This window comes from Vulpes vulpes, chromosome 6 (genome assembly GCF_048418805.1).
Source record: "Vulpes vulpes isolate BD-2025 chromosome 6, VulVul3, whole genome shotgun sequence".
In the NCBI taxonomy this organism is placed as follows: Eukaryota; Metazoa; Chordata; class Mammalia; order Carnivora; family Canidae; genus Vulpes; species Vulpes vulpes.
Window position 1 is genome coordinate 96,928,857 of NC_132785.1, and position 17,693 is coordinate 96,946,549.

Below are 17,693 nucleotides of genomic sequence, written 5' to 3' on the forward strand. Positions count from 1 at the left end.
GACATTTTAGTGAAAAATACAACGCTTAAGGTCTATATAGAGACTTATATTCTAGATAATTTTTCCAAATTTTTATCTGCGAATGCATAAGTATTTTCTGTGCTTGCATGACTGTGCAAGTATAAAGGAGAGTATAAAGCACAGGCTATCAAATTGTTCCAAAGAAAATGCCGGTCTGAATTATTGATTATGTACACAGGGCATAAATCTTTGAAATCATGGTAATGCTTCCAGAGAGTACAAGATGGAATCTATGTTTTCAGAGTTTCCTTGAAAAATACTGCTAGATGCTCGGAGACGGAGCTCTGTGTACAATTTACCATTTTAATAATCCCTCCCTGAAATCTGCAGTAAGTAGTGTTTTGGCCTACGGAAGCGAAGACCGAGCCCCCAGCCGCGGGACCAGAAACTGGCCGCCGGAACGTTTGTGCTGCGGTGTCTCGCCCCCCGGCCGGTGCTCATTCGTAGAGGGACCGCGTCGGCCGAGCGCCTGTTGGTAGGAACCCGCTTGGCGTCGGGTCGGCGGAGGTTTGGGGGTGCTCTGGCTGTATCTGAAGCCGACGTCGGGGAGCGCCCGCGGGAAAGGAGGCGCCATGGACGATCAGGGCTGCCCCCGGTGTAAGACCACTAAATACCGGAACCCCTCCTTGAAGCTGATGGTGAATGTGTGCGGACACACTCTGTGAGTCGGGAGACAGTGGGTTCCGTGGGGGTGAGAGGCGCAGGGTGGGACGAGAGAGCTGGGAGATGGCTTGGCCTCGGCTCGGGGGAAGGGCGGCGTTCGTTTCGACACTGGGGGAGGGGGGTGGGGAGAGTGGGGAATGGGAAAGGGGAACGTCGTTTCTGTAAGCGGACCTAAGCCGCCAGCCCTAAGGCGCGCTGGCCTGCTTCGGAGTGCTGGGACCCAGATGGAGCACCCAGCAGTTGTCAGGTTTCCCCCTTCGTAGCCGTTGAATTTCCAGACTGTGTTTACCACTGGGGTCCAGACCTGTCGCTGGTTAAGAGCGTGAGGGGAATTGGGAGTGTTAAATTTCACGCAAAATGTTTTTTTTTTTTTTTAATTTTATTTATTTATTTATTGGCGAGGGCGAAATTGCGATGAAAACAAAACTATTTCCGTCTGTAAGCCAGTTTTCCCTGATGGAGTTTGGTTAGATTCTCATCACCGAAAGGGAGAAAGGCTAGATTCTCGGCAGTTAATTTTGGAGATAGAATGATGGCTGGCATTTAATGAGCGCACATTAATGTGCCAGCCACTGTTCTGAACCTTTACCGTGAACTGTCTCACTTCATTCCCACGGCAGCCCCCATGAGGTAAGTAGTTGTCGAAGGAGGCCGAGACTGCTCAAAGTCCCTTATTAAGGGGGCCCTGCTAGAATTGGAACGCAGCATCTCTGCCTCTAGAACGCTCATTTTTGGGAAGGGGACGGGGAAAGAGGTTGAGTTTTGTGTGTTTTGGAGAATAAGTGCAGGAGTTGGTCAGCATGTTTCTTGCCACATTTTTCTGGTTACATGTAGTTCAGTAAAGGTGGGTCTATAAAGCCCTTTGGGATTAACGGTGATATGTTATGGCGAGCATATATTCCTGTACTCTCTCTAAGGTTTCCTAGAAATAAAAAATAATGGGTAATCTACAGCGTGATAGACTAGGTTTTTTTTTTTTTTTAAAGATTTTATTTATTTATTCATGAGAGACACAGAGAGAGAGGCAGAGACACGGGAAGAGGGAGAAGCAGGCTCCATGCAGGAGCCGGACGTGGGACTTGATCCTGGGTCTCCAGGATCAGGCCCTGGGCTGAAGGCGGCGCTAAACCGCTGAGCCACCCAGCCTGCCCAGACTGGGTCTTTGGGTAAGCAAAACTGGCATGATCAGTTGTAGTTATAATAATTATAAGGTTTATTGTTTAATTGGTACTTTTGTCTTATTTTTATTTTCCTTTGCTTTATCCAGCAAAGGAAATGCAGTAGAAATGTGATTGCATGGTTTAAGATGAGAAATAAGGTAAAAGTAATTGAGTAGAATGCATGGAAAAGGGAAGTGAGACAAACAGTATATATATATATAAAATACTAGGTTTTTAGAGAGATTTTGTTCAGTGTCTCTTCATTTTCCAGGATCAGGTTTGTTGGTGCTCAAAGAAAGTGAATTTGCTTTTTTGGAACGATACTAAATGTAATTTTCTGGTAGACATTTTTGCCTAGTAGAAATGAGCCAATCAGAAAATTTGATTAAAATAAACAGCATTTTTATTAGACAATTATGAAATAATTTATTTTTAATTATAGATTGCTTTTGTTGTATCTTTAGTCCTTTTTGTTTTTTCCTAAGAGTTAAGAATTGTCTAAGTTACTGGGGGCCTGGCTGGCTCAGTTGGTAGAGCATGCGACCCTTGATCTTGGGGTTGTGAGTTTGACACTGTAGGGTGTAGAGATTACTTAAAAAAGAAAATCTTAAAAAATAATTGTCAGTTATTCTTGTGTTTCATTTATTTTGGTTTATTTGCTAACTTGTTATAGATAGATATAGATATAGACTGCATTTTATAGTTCTTTTTTGAACTATGAACAAAATGAATAAAATAATATAGAATATTGGCTAAGAGAATAAACTTATGATTTTGAATTCTTTGGGCAAATTACTAACTCCTTGTGCTCATTTTTTTACTTGTACAATAGAGATAGCACTATTTATATTACAGTGTTTGAGGATTAAATAATATATGTAAAATATTTGGAGGTGTTCTGTAGTTTCTGTCTCTACTGTCAAATACAGTATTTGTTTAATATATACTGGTTATCATATTATCATTATTACTTGTGGATAGTATGTGTGCTGAGCAGAAATGAAATTAAAACAAGAGTCATTTGGGCTACTATGAAGGACTTGCACGATAATGATTATCTTTAAATGAATTTAATAGACTATAAGATATTAAAGTGATAGTTTTAATTATAATGACCCTATTGTGATAGAGTGAGTAGGGGTAGTGATTCATAAAAGATAATAAAAGAAAAAAAAAAGGATAAGAAATATAGGGTTATGGAAAGATTAATTAGGAAGGTATACTGTGGGCAGCCCGCCTTACTTAGCGCCGCCTTCAGCCCAGGGCCTGATCCTGGAGTCCTGGGATCGAGTCCTGTGTCGGGCTCCTGGCATGGAGCCTGCTTCTCCCTCTACCTGTGTCTCTGGCTCTCTCTCTCTCTCTCTCTGTCTCTCATGGATAAATAAATAAAATCTTAAAAAAAAAAAAAAAGGAAGGTGTACTGTTTGTGGGACAAAATACAGGAGCAAAAAGTAGAAAAGAAGTGAAACTTTATGAAAATACTTCCCTCCTCATCTGCTAATAAATTGAGGAAGCATATCCTCTTTTGTATCAATTCAGTTCAGCAAACACACAAATGAATTGATTACATGTACAGAAAAGAAGATTGAATTCCATGTTTTTAAATTCAAGGATGAGCTTTGTTTTAATTACAGAAAAAGTTAATTTTTTTTCTTTTTCAGGACTACCTGTTTTAAGAAACAGGCCTTTCATAGAATTCTTTCATAGAATTCTGGAGGCATATTGAATTAGATGAAGTCAGTTATATCTAATTCTCATTTAACCAAGTCTTTAATAATTTAATTTTTAATCCCAGCCATTCTTGGCAAAACTGTCTCTAGAAATTTTTCATCCATCCATCCATTCATTCATTCATTTATTTATTTAGATTTATTTATTTATTCATGAGGGAGATTGAGGAGGGTGGGCAGAGGGAGAAGCAGGCTTCTTTTTTTTTTAAATAATAAATTTATTTTTTATTGGTGTTCAGTTTGCCAACATACAGAATAACACCCAGTGCTCATCCCATTAAGTGCCCCCCTCAGTGCAAGTCACCCATTCACCCTCACCCCCCGCCCTCCTCCCCTTCCACCACCCCTAGTTCGTTTCCCAGAGTTAGGAGTCTTCATATTCTGTCTCCCTTTCTGATATTCCTACCCATTTCTTCTCCCTTCCCTTCTTTCTATTCCCTTTCACTATTATTTATATTCCCCAAATGAATGAGACCATATGTTTGTCCTTCTCCGATTGACTTATTTCACTCAGCATAATACCCTCCAGTTCCATCCACGTCGAAGCAAATGGTGGGTATTTGTCATTTCTAATGGCTGAGTAATATTCCATTGTATACATAAATCACATCTTCTTTATCCATTCATCTTTTGATGGACACCGAGGCTCCTTCCACAGTTTGGCTATTGTGGACATTGCTGCTATAAACATTGGGGTGCAGGTGTCCTAGCATTTCATTGCATCTGCATCTTTGGGATAAATTCCCAGCAGTGCAATTGCTGGGTTGTAGGGCAGGTCTATTTTTAACTCTTTGAGGACCCTCCACACAGTTTTCCAGAGTGGCTGCACCACTTCACATTCCCACCAACAGTGCAAGAGGGTTCCCTTTTCTCCGCATCCTCTCCAACATTTGTGGTTTCCTGCTTTGTTAATTTTCCCCATTCTCACTGGTGTGAGGTGGTATCTCATTGTGGTTTTGATTTGTATTTCCCTGATGGCAAGTGATGTAGAGCATTTTCTCATGTGCGTGTTGGCCATGAAAGAAATTGAGGAAGACACAAAGAGATGGAAAAATATTCCATGCTCATGGATTGGCAGAATTAATATTGTGAAAATGTCAATGTTACCCAGGGCAATTTACACGTTTAATGCAATCCCTATCAAAATATCATGGACTTCAGAAAGTTAGAACAAATTATTTTAAGATTTGTATGGAATCAGAAAAGACCCCGAATAGCCAGGGGAATTTTAAAAAATACCATAGCTGGGGGCATCACAATGCCAGATTTCAGGTTGTACTACAAAGCTGTGGTCATCAAGACAGTGTGGTACTGGCACAAAAACAGACACATAGATCAATGGAACAGAATAGAGAATCCAGAAGTGGACCCTCAACTTTATGGTTAACTAATATTCGATAAAGGAGGAAAGACTATCCACTGGAAGAAAGACAGTCTCTTCAATAAATGGTGCTGGGAAAATTGGACATCCACATGCAGAAGAGTGAAACTAGACCACTCTCTTTCACCATACACAAAGATAAACTCAAAATGGATGAAAGATCTAAATGTGAGACAAGATTCCATCAAAATCCTAGAGGAGAAAAAAAAAATCCTAGAGGAGAACACAGGCAACACCCTTTTTGAACTCGGCCACAGTAACTTCTTGCAAGATACATCCAGGAAGGCAAAAGAAACAAAAGCAAAAATGAACTATTGGGACTTCATCAAGATAAGAAGCTTTTGCACAGCAAAGGATACAGTCAACAAAACTAAAAGACAACCTACAGAATGGGAGAAGATATTTGCAAATGACGTATCAGATAAAGGGCTAGTTTCCAAGATCTATAAAGAACTTATTAAACTCAACAGCAAAGAAACAAACAATCCAATCATGAAATGGGCAAAAGACATGAAGAGAAATCTCACAGAGGAAGACATAGACATGGCCAACACGCACATGAGAAGCAGGCTTCCTGCAGAGAGCCTGATGCAGGTCTTGATTCCAGATCTCCAGGTTCACGACCTGAGCCAAAGGCAGACACTAAACCACTGAGCCACTCAGGCATCCCACATGTATTTGATTTTACTACTTTTTTCTTTTTTAAAAAACTTTATTTATTTGAGAGAGAGACACACAGAGACAGAGACAGGAGACAAGCGAGGAGGAGAGGGAAAAGCAGGCTCCCCGTGAGCAGGGAACCCGATGCGGGGCTGGGATCACTGCCCCGGCTGAAGGCAGGTGCTAGATGCCACCTAGATGCCCCTACTGTTTTCATTTTAAGCGTGTGTAAGACACAAAGTAGTCGAATAAACTTGTCCTGATACATAAAAGTTAGTATTTTGGCATATTTACTTAAGATCTTTCTCACTCTGTTTCTTCCCTTTTTTCTCTGTTCCTGTTTCTCTCACCTACTTTTTTTTATGTGCTGCTGAAGCGAGCACTCTCTCACCTACTTATGAGTTACTGTGAGTTACTACTATGAATTTTGCTGATTGCATCTCTGTAGTATTAATATGTTCCTCCATATTTTCTCTAAAGTATTCGTTATATTTAGAGCTCTATTAGATTAAGGTTCAATTTATTTATTGTTGGAAAGAATGATTCATAAGTGGCATTTATTTCTTTTAACTGATATTCTAGGCTTATATAGTATCTTTTTGTAGAATAAAGTGTCAGGGATCCCTGGGTGGCTCAGTGGTTTAGCGCCTGCCTTTGGCTCAGGGAGTGATCCTGGAGTCCCGGGATGGAGTCCCACATCGGGCTCCCTGTATGGAGCCTGCTTCTCCCTCTGCCTGTGTCTCTGCCTCTCTCTGTACGTGTCTCTCATGAGTAAATAAATTAAAAAAAAAAAAAAAGTGTCTCATTTGGGCAGGCAAAGTATGAAAAGGCACTCATTCTAGGCAAAATAATTTGAAAAAGAGGACTTTCTAGGTATATTCTTAATTTCTAATTTTCTCTTGTGGAAAGAGAACATAATTTTTTTTTTAAAGATTTTATTTATTTGAGAGTGAGCACAAGCAGGGTAGAGGGGCAATGGGAGAGGGAGAAGCAGACTCCCTGCTGAGCAGGGAGTCGGAATCAATATGGGACTCGATCCCAGAACCCTGAGATCATGATCTGAGCCAAATGCAGATGCTTCATCAGTTGAGCTACCCAGGTGCCCCAAGAGAACATACTCTATTAAATTCCAGTCTTTTGAAATTTTCTGAGAACTTATTTATAATCCAGCAAATGGTCTATTTTGGTGAGCAATCAATGTATGTTTGAAAAGAATGTTCTGTGGCTGTCGGGTGTAGTGTATTATAAATCTCAATTAGGTCATTTGGTTGCTAGTGTTACTCAGATCTTATTTTTGTCTATGCATTTTATCAATTACTCCAACTAGATTGTGGATCTGTCAGTTTTTCCTTTTAGTTCTATTATACTTCATGTATATTGAAGCTCTCTTATTAGGTATAGATACTTAGGATTGCTGTGTCTTCCTGATTACTATCTCCTTTTGTCATCCTGAAATCTCTTTTTGTCTCTTGTAGTACTCTTTGTCCTGAAGTTTCTGTCTGAATTAAATAGTTATGTTAGTTTTCTTATGCTTACCATTTGATAGTATATCTGCTTCATCCTTTTACCTTCAACCAATGTATGTCTTGTATCAGTAGTTAATGTCTTGCTTTTTTTTACCTGGTCCAACAATTTCTGCCTTTTAATTGGTGTATTTGTCCCTTTATATTTAATGTAATTATTGAACTCATTGGGTTTAAGTATACATGTTTTTCATTTGTTTCTTTTGGTTTTTGTTCTTTTTCCTTTCTTTATTTTGATTAATTGGGTATTTTAAAGTAAGTAAAGTATTGCTAATTGGGGCAATTAGCAATAGCTCCTTGTTATTTTAATATTTTTAATATTTTGAGTGGTTTCTGTAGGTATAACAATGTATATCTTTATCAAAGTCTATTTAGAGTCAACATCTGACACTCCCTATTTTTTACTTCCCATTTCATACTTCACAAATGTGAACAAGGTAATTCTGTTTACTCACCTATCTCATCTTTTATGCTGCTGATGTATCTTTTACTTCTATAAATGATTCAGTATTGTTATTTTTTCTTTAAACAGTTATCTTTAAGGAAAAGTATAAAATTAAAAAATAGTCTTTTTAAAAATACCTTTATTGAGATGTAGTTCACATACTATAAAATTCATCCACTTTATTTTATTTTAAGATTTTATTTATTCATTCATGAGAGACACAGAGGGAGAGAAGCAGAAACATAGGCAGAGAGAGAAGCAGGCTCCATTCAGGGAGCCCGATGTCGGACTTGATCCTGTGACTCCAGGATCACTCCCTGAGCCGAAGGCAGACACTTAACGGCTGAGCCACCCAGGCGTCCCAAATTCATCCATTTTAAGTGTACAGTTTGTGGCTTTTAAGCATATTCTCAGAGATATGCATCCATTACCATAATCAACTTTAGAACATTTTTGCCACTCCGCCCCTCCCCCCCCCCTTTTTTAAAGATTTTATTTATTCATGAGAGATACAGAGAGTGAGGCAGAGATACTGGGCAGAGGAGGAAGCAGGCTCCCTGTAGGGAGCTTGATGTGGGACTTGATCCCAGGACTCTGGGATTATGCCCTGAGCCATAGGCAGACACTCAACCACTGAGCCACCCAGGTGTCCCTATTTTTGCCACTTCATAAAGAAACCTCTCATCACTTAGCCATCACCCTCCAAACATTCCCTCTCCCCTATTGCCCCTCATAGCCTGAGGCAGCCGTTAATCTTACTTTCTGTCTCTACAGATTGCCTGTTCTGGACATTTCACATAAATGGGATCATTCAATATATGGTCCTCTTTGATTGGCTTTTACTTAGAATATTATTTTTATGGTTCATCCATGTTGTAGCATGTATCAGGACTTCATTTCCTTTAGTTACTAAGTAATATTCCATTATGTGGATATATCAGTTTTTTTAATCCATTCATTAGTTGATGGACATTGGGTTGTTTTCATTTTTGGGGTATTACGAATAATGTTGCTGTGAACATTCATGTATAGATTTTTTTAAAAAGATTTATTTATTTATTTATTCATGAGAGACACAGAGGGAGGCACAGACATAGGCAGAGGGAGAAGCAGGCTCCATGCAGGGAGCCTGATGTGGGACTCAATCCTGGGTCCCCAGGATCATGCCCTGGGCTGAAGGCAGCCGCTAAACTGCTGTGCCATCCAGCATCCTATCATGTACAGATTTTTGTGGAGACAAATGATTTTGTCTCTCTCAGTTATGTATTTAGGAGTATGATTTTTGGATCATATGATAACTCTAAGTTTTACTATTTGAGGAACGGCAAGACTTTACCAAAGTGACCACACCATTTCATATTCTCATTAGCTATGTATGAAGCTTCAGTTTCTCTACATTGTTTGCCTGCACCTATTATTTAACTTTTTTTTTGGATTATAGCCATCCTAGTGGATGTAAAGTGGTAAAATGTAGTCTTTTATATTCACCTAACTTATTTACTGTTTTTGGTGTCTTCCTTCTTCTCTTTGGATTTGATTTTACAGTTGTCCTTGTTTTCTTTTGCCTGAAGAATTTTCCTTAGCATTTCTTGTAGTGTAGATCTGTTGGTGAATGATTCTCCTAGATTTTATCTGAATGTGTTTTTATTTGGCTCTACTGTGTGAAGGATATTTTTGCTGAATGTGAAATTAGAGGTTGGCATTTCACCACTTGAAAGATACCATTATTTTCCAATCTCTGTTGTTTATGATGGGAAGTTAGCTGTTACTTGTATCTTTGGTTCCCTTTACATAACCTTTTTGGGCTCCTTTTAAGATTTTTCGCTTTGATTTTGGTTTCTGGCAGTTTGAGTATGTTCTAGCTGTGTGTGTGTGTGTGTGTGTGTGTGTGTGCGCGTGCACGCGTGTGTGTGTTTTATTCATCCTAGTTGAGATTTGCTGAGCTTAGATCTGTAAGTCAGTATTTTTCATTCTATTGGAAAATTTTAGTGATTCTGCAGTATTTACACTTTTTTCTAATTTTGGAACTCCAATTACATGTATGTTGAACTCTTTGATGTTCTGTTAGTCCCTGTGGTAACAATTTATTTTTCTTTAGTTTTTTTCTTTCTGTTCTTTAGTTACTTTCTGTTGATCTATCTTCAAGTTCACTGACTTCCATATGCTATTTCTAATCTTCTGTTTAGCTCATTCAGTATGTTCTTGTACTTTCTGCTCTAGGGTTTTCATCTTATTTTTTTATGATTTTCATTTCTTTTATTAGATTTCCAATTTGTGCATTCATTAAGACCATATTTTCTTATAGTTCCTTGAATGTATTTTCCTTTAATTTTTTGAACATATATTGTATTAATTCTTTTAAAATATTCATAATAGCTGATTTTAAAGTTTCCATTTGCTAGATCCAGCATCTTTGCTATTGCAGGATTGGTTCCAATTGATTGTTCTTTTTGACTGTGGGTCACATATTTCTTTTTCCTTTTTTGGCATGGTTAGTACTTTTTTCAAATGTGAACTGGATCATGTAGATGCTTCATTTTAGAGATCCTGGATTTTATCTTTCTGTGTGTGTGTGTTTTAATTCTGTAGGTAGTTCATATACTGGCTGATCACTTTGAACTTTGTAAGATTGGTTTTAATCTTTGCTAGGATGGATCTGCAGAGATCCCGGTGTGTTTCCTAACTTTAGTGCAATTCAACCTCCAAACTTTTTTCCTTGCAAAATTTGTTTGGTCTTGATTTGAAGCTTTGTGAGGGGAGTCTGGAATAAGTATTATTCTAGGATCTGGTCTTTACTCTTAGTTGGTGCATTTTTGTGTCTCAGCTGGATGTCTAAAGTATTAAGGTGTAATGTGGCATCTCTACTCTGGATGGGTGGGAACCTCAGAGTATATCTATTGCTCTTTTTTTTAAAATAAAGATTTTATTTATTTATTTGAGATAGGAAGAGAGAGAGAATGAGCTGAGGGGGAGGAGGAGGGACCAGCAGACTCCCCACTGAGTGGGGAGCTCAATGTGGGGCTAGATCTCAGGACCCCAAGATCATGATCTGAGCCAAAATTAAGAGTCAGATGCTTAACCAACTGAGCCACCCAAGGGCCCCTCATACACCCACAACTCTTAATTACTCTATTCCTCTCTCATCCACTGTCCTTTAAATCTTGATTGATTTTTCCCTACACATGTATAGCCTGTTTTTTGGCCAAGAACTTATGGGGGTTTCCTATACAGACTTCTGGACTTTCTGCTTTGCATTTTTCAGGCATATCAACTGCACTGAACTCTACTTTCTGACTCTTCAGTTAAGCACAACTACTGTGCCCTTCTCAAATTCTGACTTGTTGGGCATGGTCATGGAAATTGTTCTAGGTAGAAAACTGAGGCAATTGTAGGGCTCACTTTGTGAGTTTCCCATCTCTGAAGGATTATAGTGTTTGTGTTGCCTGTTGTCCAATACCTGCAAACCCGTGTCTCATACATTTGTTTGTTTGTTTGTTTTTTTTTTTGGTTGCTCATGGTGGGAATACTAGTTTGATATCAGTAACTCCATCATGTTTTTAAGGAAGAGCTGGCCTTACTATTGTTGAGTCATTTGCTTTCTTTAATCTTAGTTCTATGTGTACATGTTCATTTTCTTTTTCTTTTTTTTTTTTAAAGATTTTTAAAAAATTATTTATTCATGAGAGACACACACAGAGAAAGGCAGAGATATAGGCAGAGAGAGAAGCAGGCACCATGCAGGGAGCCTGATGTGGGACTCGATTTGGGACTCCAGGATCACACTCTGGGCCAAAGGCAGATGCTCAACTGCTGAGCTACCCGTGTGTCCTACAGGTTCATTTTCTTACCTCAAAATTGGCAATTGCTTGTACCTCTAGCATTTCTTAGTAGTTTCTAATTGTCTCAGGACTTCAGCTTTTTCCCTAATACTCTTCTAAGCATTCCTTTTTTCTTTTTAATGAAGTGAATGTTTTCAAGTTGACTAGAATATAAGGTTGCAGAACAGCTCTAGAGAATTAATGTCTTCTGAATGGTATTGCAATGAACATCTCAAGATCATTTTCCTAAAGGAGATGGTTTTTGCTTTCACTACATATGTGAGTTGGTATCCTGTATATTTTCATAATCTAAATCTATTGACTAAGAAAGCACACTGAATCACAAGTTAGAAAATCTGTGTCCTAGGGGTGCCTGGGTAGTAAAGTTTGTTAAGTGTCTGACTCCTGGTTTCTGCTCAGGTCATGATCTCAGGGTCATGAGATAGAGCCCCATCTGGAAGCTCTATTGTGGAGTCAGCTGAAAATTCTTCCATTCCTCTATCCTCCCACTTGTGCTCTCTCTCTCAAATAAATTAATAAATCTTAAAAAAAAAAAAAGGAAAAAGAAAATCTTGTTTTGGGATAACTGGCCAATTTTATGTGAGCCATTTAACTTTAAATAGTTCATTTGTTTGGAAAAGATAATTTTTATTTCCCTTTAATCTCTTTAAATTTGGATAATTTAATTCATAGTTATAGACAGAAGATTATTGTGGTCAGTAGTTTAGGTCTTTGACTTCACATCATTAATAAGACTTTCATAAGATACGAAAAATTTAGTCATTTCCTTGATTGTAATTGTTCTTTTCCAATATGGGGGAAAATTCTGATCATTCTGTTTACAAAATATGAGTACTTCCCTATGGATTGATTTTGTCATGGCTGTGATATATATTTTTTGGTTTGACCAGAAGTGATAATTAGTGTACTTTAAGGTACAGTGTGTGCTAATATACTTACTTCTTTTCCTTTTTTTTTTTTTCTTTAAAAGATTTTATTTATTTATTCATTAGAGACAGAGAGAGAGAGGGTGAGACACAGGCAGAGAGAGAAGCAGGCTGCTCACAGGGAGCCCGATGTGGGCCTCGATCCTGGGATCCTGGGATCATGCCCTGAGCCAAAGGCAGATGCTCAACCTCCTGAGGCACCCAGGTGTCCCTTCTTTTCCTTTTCTTATCTAGTGGAACTTAATATTATAGTTCTTTAAAATTATGGTTGCTAATATTTAGTAATTATGTTATTTGTAATATGTCTCTGTATGTGTATAGAGAGCCTTACCTTATCTCCATGCTGCTCCTGTTTTCTAATTTTTTTCTTATGGAGAATCCTTTTTAAAGATTCATTTTATCTGCTGTATCATTTTAAAGATTCACTGTATCTGCTTACTATACATTATGTGTATATACATATATGTGGTTTTTTTTTTTTTTTTCTGTTTTGGAGGAAAACTTTTGTGAGGTTTTGCCTGTATGTGTCAGAAAGTTTCGTAGGGGGATCCCTGGGTGGTGCAGCAGTTTGGCGCCTGCCTTTGGCCCAGGGCACGATCCTGGAGACCCGGGATCGAATCCCACGTCGGGCTCCTGGTGCATGGAGCCTGCTTCTCCCTCTGCCTGTGTCTCTGCCTCTCTCTCTCTCTCTGTGTGACTATCATAAATAAATTAAAAAAATTAAAAAAAAAAGAATATTTAAAAAGAAAGTTTCATAGGAACTTTGGCTTCATGAATGGACATTCTTTAGGATTCTTTTTTGTCTAGAAGTTGTATTATCTATTTGTGTTCCAAGACTCAAATGGATCTATGAGATGTTAACACTTATTTGTTAAAATACAAATTATTTTTGCAAGAACCTGAAGCAGTAGCACACTAGTTTCATTTAGGAGTACAAGTTTAAACAGACAGAATTAATTTATTTTCTTACAGTCTTTTTTCTGCTTTGGGCATAAAATGTTATGTTTAATGAATGTATACTGATTGTCTGCCTGAGTTTGAATCCTAGGTTTGCTCCTTATTAGCTGTGTGATTGAGGGAAAATTAGTTATATATGTGTGTGTGTGTGTGTGTGTGTGTATATATATATATATATTTTTTTAGTTCTATTCTTTAAGGCTTTGATTTCTCACGTGTACAGTGAGTTTATCAGCAGCCTATACATCACAAGATTACTGTGAGGATTAGATTAGACACAGTTCAAGTAGATTTAAGAATTCGGGTAAATTTAAGAGTAAATTTAATCTATAATCAATTACAAAGAATTATTTTTAGGATTCTAAATGTAAAAACAGACTAGGTAAGGTGTCAATCTTTTTGGCATTTTGCTTCCTGTTTACTTAGCAGCTAGTCCTGAGACTGTAAATAGAATGAGAATAATTGAAGGAAAATTTAACCTGGGATGTTAATGGTTTTATTCAAGTTTCAAATGTGTTAAGTCTATTTTCAAAGGGAGAAAAGACTCAATAGTAATTTATTAGTTATTGCTTACTAATAAATATAAGTTTGCACTCTTTCTTATACATTCAATAAAATTTCCAGACTCCTGAAACCCATGCTTGCCTCATCCTGGGAATCATCTTGAGTGCCTAATTAAATTACAAATTTCTGGGCCCAAACATAGATCTTTAGGGGAGAGACCTTGTATTTTTTACTGTCTATCTAGGAGAGTCTTGTGGTTAAGCAATGTTGGAAAACAAGATGTGAAAATACAGCAATGAGTGTGGCAGACATGGTTACTGCCTGCATTAGTTTTACAGTCATTAAAAGGAAATTAAAATTTTTATAAGGAAGAAAAGGAAAGTGTAGAGTTATAAAAATATTCTCTGTAATTAAGGTGGATAGTGGGCTTTGTGCTATTTGTTAAACTATTTGTTTAAAAAATACTATTAAAGAAACAAAAACCAGGGGTGCTGGGTGGTGCAGTTGGTTGAATGTGGCACTCTTGGTTTCAGCTTAGGTTATGATTTTGGGATTGTGAGATCAAACCTGGTGTCCTGCTCTGAGTCTGCTTGAGACTCTTTCTACCTCTTTAGCCCCTCCCACTCGTGTTCTCTTTCTCTCTCTCTGTCTCTCTCTCTAATAAATAGATAAAATCTTAAAAAAACAAACAAACAAAAAAAAACGGAAACCTGAAATCCTGAAACCTAATTGTCTTTGGAGAGGCAAATGTTTTTTTGGGATATATCCTCAAGTTATGATTTTTTGCAAGATTAGCATAAAGGGAACAAAAAAGTTTAGGTGGTTCAAAATGCATAAATATTTTTGTGAAGCAGCCACTGCAGAGGAAATAACTAAATATTAGTACCATTAGGAAGGTGGAATGTGATATCTTATTTGGGTGTCATGCTGAACATGGAAGCTCGTGTAAAAAAGTACATCCCTCACAGTGCTATTTGTTTTGTCAAAGATTGATAGGAAGTTGGCAAACTCAGTTAATTTAAAATTGGAAGGAGTGTTAGCAGTCATCTTTTTAGTTCTATTCTACACCTGTTCCCCCCCCCCCCCACCCTTTTCCTTTAACAGATGGGAAAACTGAAGCCTCTGTAAAATTAAATGTTTGCATTACCTACCTGGTCAGCTCCACTTTTTTCTTTCTGTGTAAATCCCAGTTAAGAATTATTCAATTAAATTTTAATCACGTTTGCTAATAAAATTCTTATTGATGTAATGCAAACAGGTTGGAGCTCAGACCGTTTGAAAAAATGAAACTACTATAATATCAAAACGAGATTGATACACTTAGAACAATTTTCTATTTATATTTTAGTTTCCAGGATGCTAGCATTAAAAAAAACTTTAAATGTTTGATAGTGATTTTTCCACAAATCATGTATTTTTGCTGTATCTTTTTATTTATTGATAATATAAAAACAATGTCATAGTATTTGGCTTTTGAGGTATAAACATGCAAATTAGAAAACCTAAATGTATCGTATTATACGATGAAGTGATTTTGAAGGTAACTAATTCTATAGTATTTTTATTTTGCACATTTCATTTTTTGATTTGTATCAAAAATATATTCTTGTACAAATGTTTTCTCCATAAAAAGACAAGAAAATGTAATATTTAGTGGCCTTTGTTACAAATGTTTTGAAGTATTAGGTTTTCTTTCATTCACTGTTAGAATATATAAAAAACCAGAATTTTGAGATGAAGAGAAATGGTTGTATACCTCATTCAATTTTCTTTAGAACACAAATATGATAGTGGCTGTATCATTGAAAATTAATGAAGGCTCCATCAATATGGTGCAGTGCCTCTGCATCACTGATTTATATATATTTAATGAGTCTGCTATCCTAATTTCAGGTAACTGAAGCAAACTGCATCTAGCACTAACTCTGATTTACTTACAAACAATTCATTCCATTAAAATATAAATGTCTTGAAACCTACCAATATTAAGGATAATTTCTTCATAAATAATTCTACAGTGTTTACTTTCAGGCTATAGCTAAGTTGCCTCTTAAGAGAGCATCATTTTTTAGGACTGTTTTCGATTATGTTACCGAAACATGTCTTATTTGATCTTATTTCTTGTTACTGATTTGTGGAATTGGAATAGAAAATATGGGAGAAAAACTTTAAAAAGTTATAAGATTGTGGCGTGACGGGGCAGATCTTACATTTTTGAGATCTGCTGGAGGATATATGAAGAACATTTTAATGGCATATTTCTATATTCTTTGGCATTAGGAATATAACTTATTTATTTTTTATTTTTTTATTTTATTTATTTTTTTAGGAATATAACTTTTAATATTTGTATTTATCTTCAGTCTTATTTAAAAATGCTTTATTTTAAGGTGTGTATTGTGTTAGTGTATTGAAAAGATAATATTAAAAAATGTTTCTAAAAAATAAGACATTTCTGACAACAGAAAAATATAATATTTTTACAGAGCAATTTATTTTAATTTTTACTTTCTGATTCTTGTGATTCTATTTAGAAATAAATTTTGTATAATGTGGTTTTTATGGAACTGGAATTTGGTGAGCTACATATTATTTTTAAAAAGTGCTCATATTGCCAAATTAATACATAATTGATATCTTATAATTTAATAAAATATTTTGTTAGTTGATGAAGATTCTTTATCCGTATTGCTCTGTGCCTAATCAGATCATGGTAAAGGGAGCGAGTTTCCTTAGAAAGTTGAGGTTGATAAGCGAAATTTTAAAGACAAAAAATTATTTTTAAGGTCGTTTAAATATATTTCTAAGATCTAAACTGTAATATATTGTAATAGATGTCTCTGCATTATTTGGATTATGATGTCTTATTTCTTATAATTGTATTGGCTTATTCATTAATATTTAATTCCTTATGGAGGTTAATTGCAAAAAGCAGTTTATGTAATGTGTTGCAACTAAATGCAAAAACATACAATTTGAAGTAGGAATGGTGTCAATAATAATAAATTGCTACAGCTAGTATAAGTTTAGTGCTTTTAATTCTCTCTTGGGATAAACATTATTTGTGCCTCCTGTTTGCTTTATATATTTTGGGTTTATATTATTTGGAATTAGAAACTAGCATGTTATGTGTAGAAGTTAGAATGTAATAAGCTAGAAGTTACTTAAATCATGTAGGCCAAGTGGATTGATGAATAAAATACCTAACAGAAGACAATTAAATACTTATGTAAATACTACAAGGTGTTTTGTTTTCTGTCAAAAGGAAGAGTCAGAAATAGTACTTTTTGGCTATGTTCTGTTTACTAGCACTGTTCCCAATTACTGTGTTCATTTATGGGTTTTTGGTTTCTAGATTTTGCTTATAAGAGACATGTTGGTCAGTGGTTAAAAGCATTTCACTTTGAAATCAAAGAAACTTGAGTTAAATCCTTGTGCTACTACTTAACTAGTGACCTGCAGCAAAGGTTTTTTGACTGACCCCTAAGTTCCTAAATCTTTAAAATGGTGCTTAAAAAGGGACGCCTAGGTGGCTCAGTGGTTGAGCATCTGCCTTTGGCTCAGGGTGTGATCTCCAGGGTGAGGGATCTGCGTCAGGCTCCCTGCGATGTCTATAGGTCTCTGTGTCTCTCATGAATGAATAAATAAAAAATCTTTTAGAGAAAAAGGGTACTAAGAATAATGCTACCTGTTTTACAGGCTTGTTGTTAAGATTAAGTAAATGGCAACTTGTACAAAGTTGGCTTGGCATTTTTATGCCTGGCATATAGCAGCTAATATTTATTGAGCACTTATTGTTATTATTATTAAGAGTGGTAATGTCATTCTTAACTTCTGTAATGTTTCTTTCTGAAAAATTAGAAAATAATTATAATAATAGAGAA

At 36.5% G+C, this 17,693-nt stretch overlaps 1 protein-coding gene across 1 annotated transcript in view; it reads left to right on the forward strand.

The window, feature by feature from the left end:
* Window positions 1-456: 456 nt before the first annotated feature.
* MNAT1 (MNAT1 component of CDK activating kinase) overlaps window positions 457-17,693 on the forward strand; it is a 193,192-nt gene continuing 175,955 nt past the window's right edge. Inside the window, exon 1 of the mRNA XM_026000560.2 lies at window positions 457-682. Within this exon, the coding sequence (XP_025856345.1) occupies window positions 594-682 (89 nt within the window). The 5' untranslated portion in view covers window positions 457-593. The remainder of the gene's footprint in view (window positions 683-17,693) is intronic.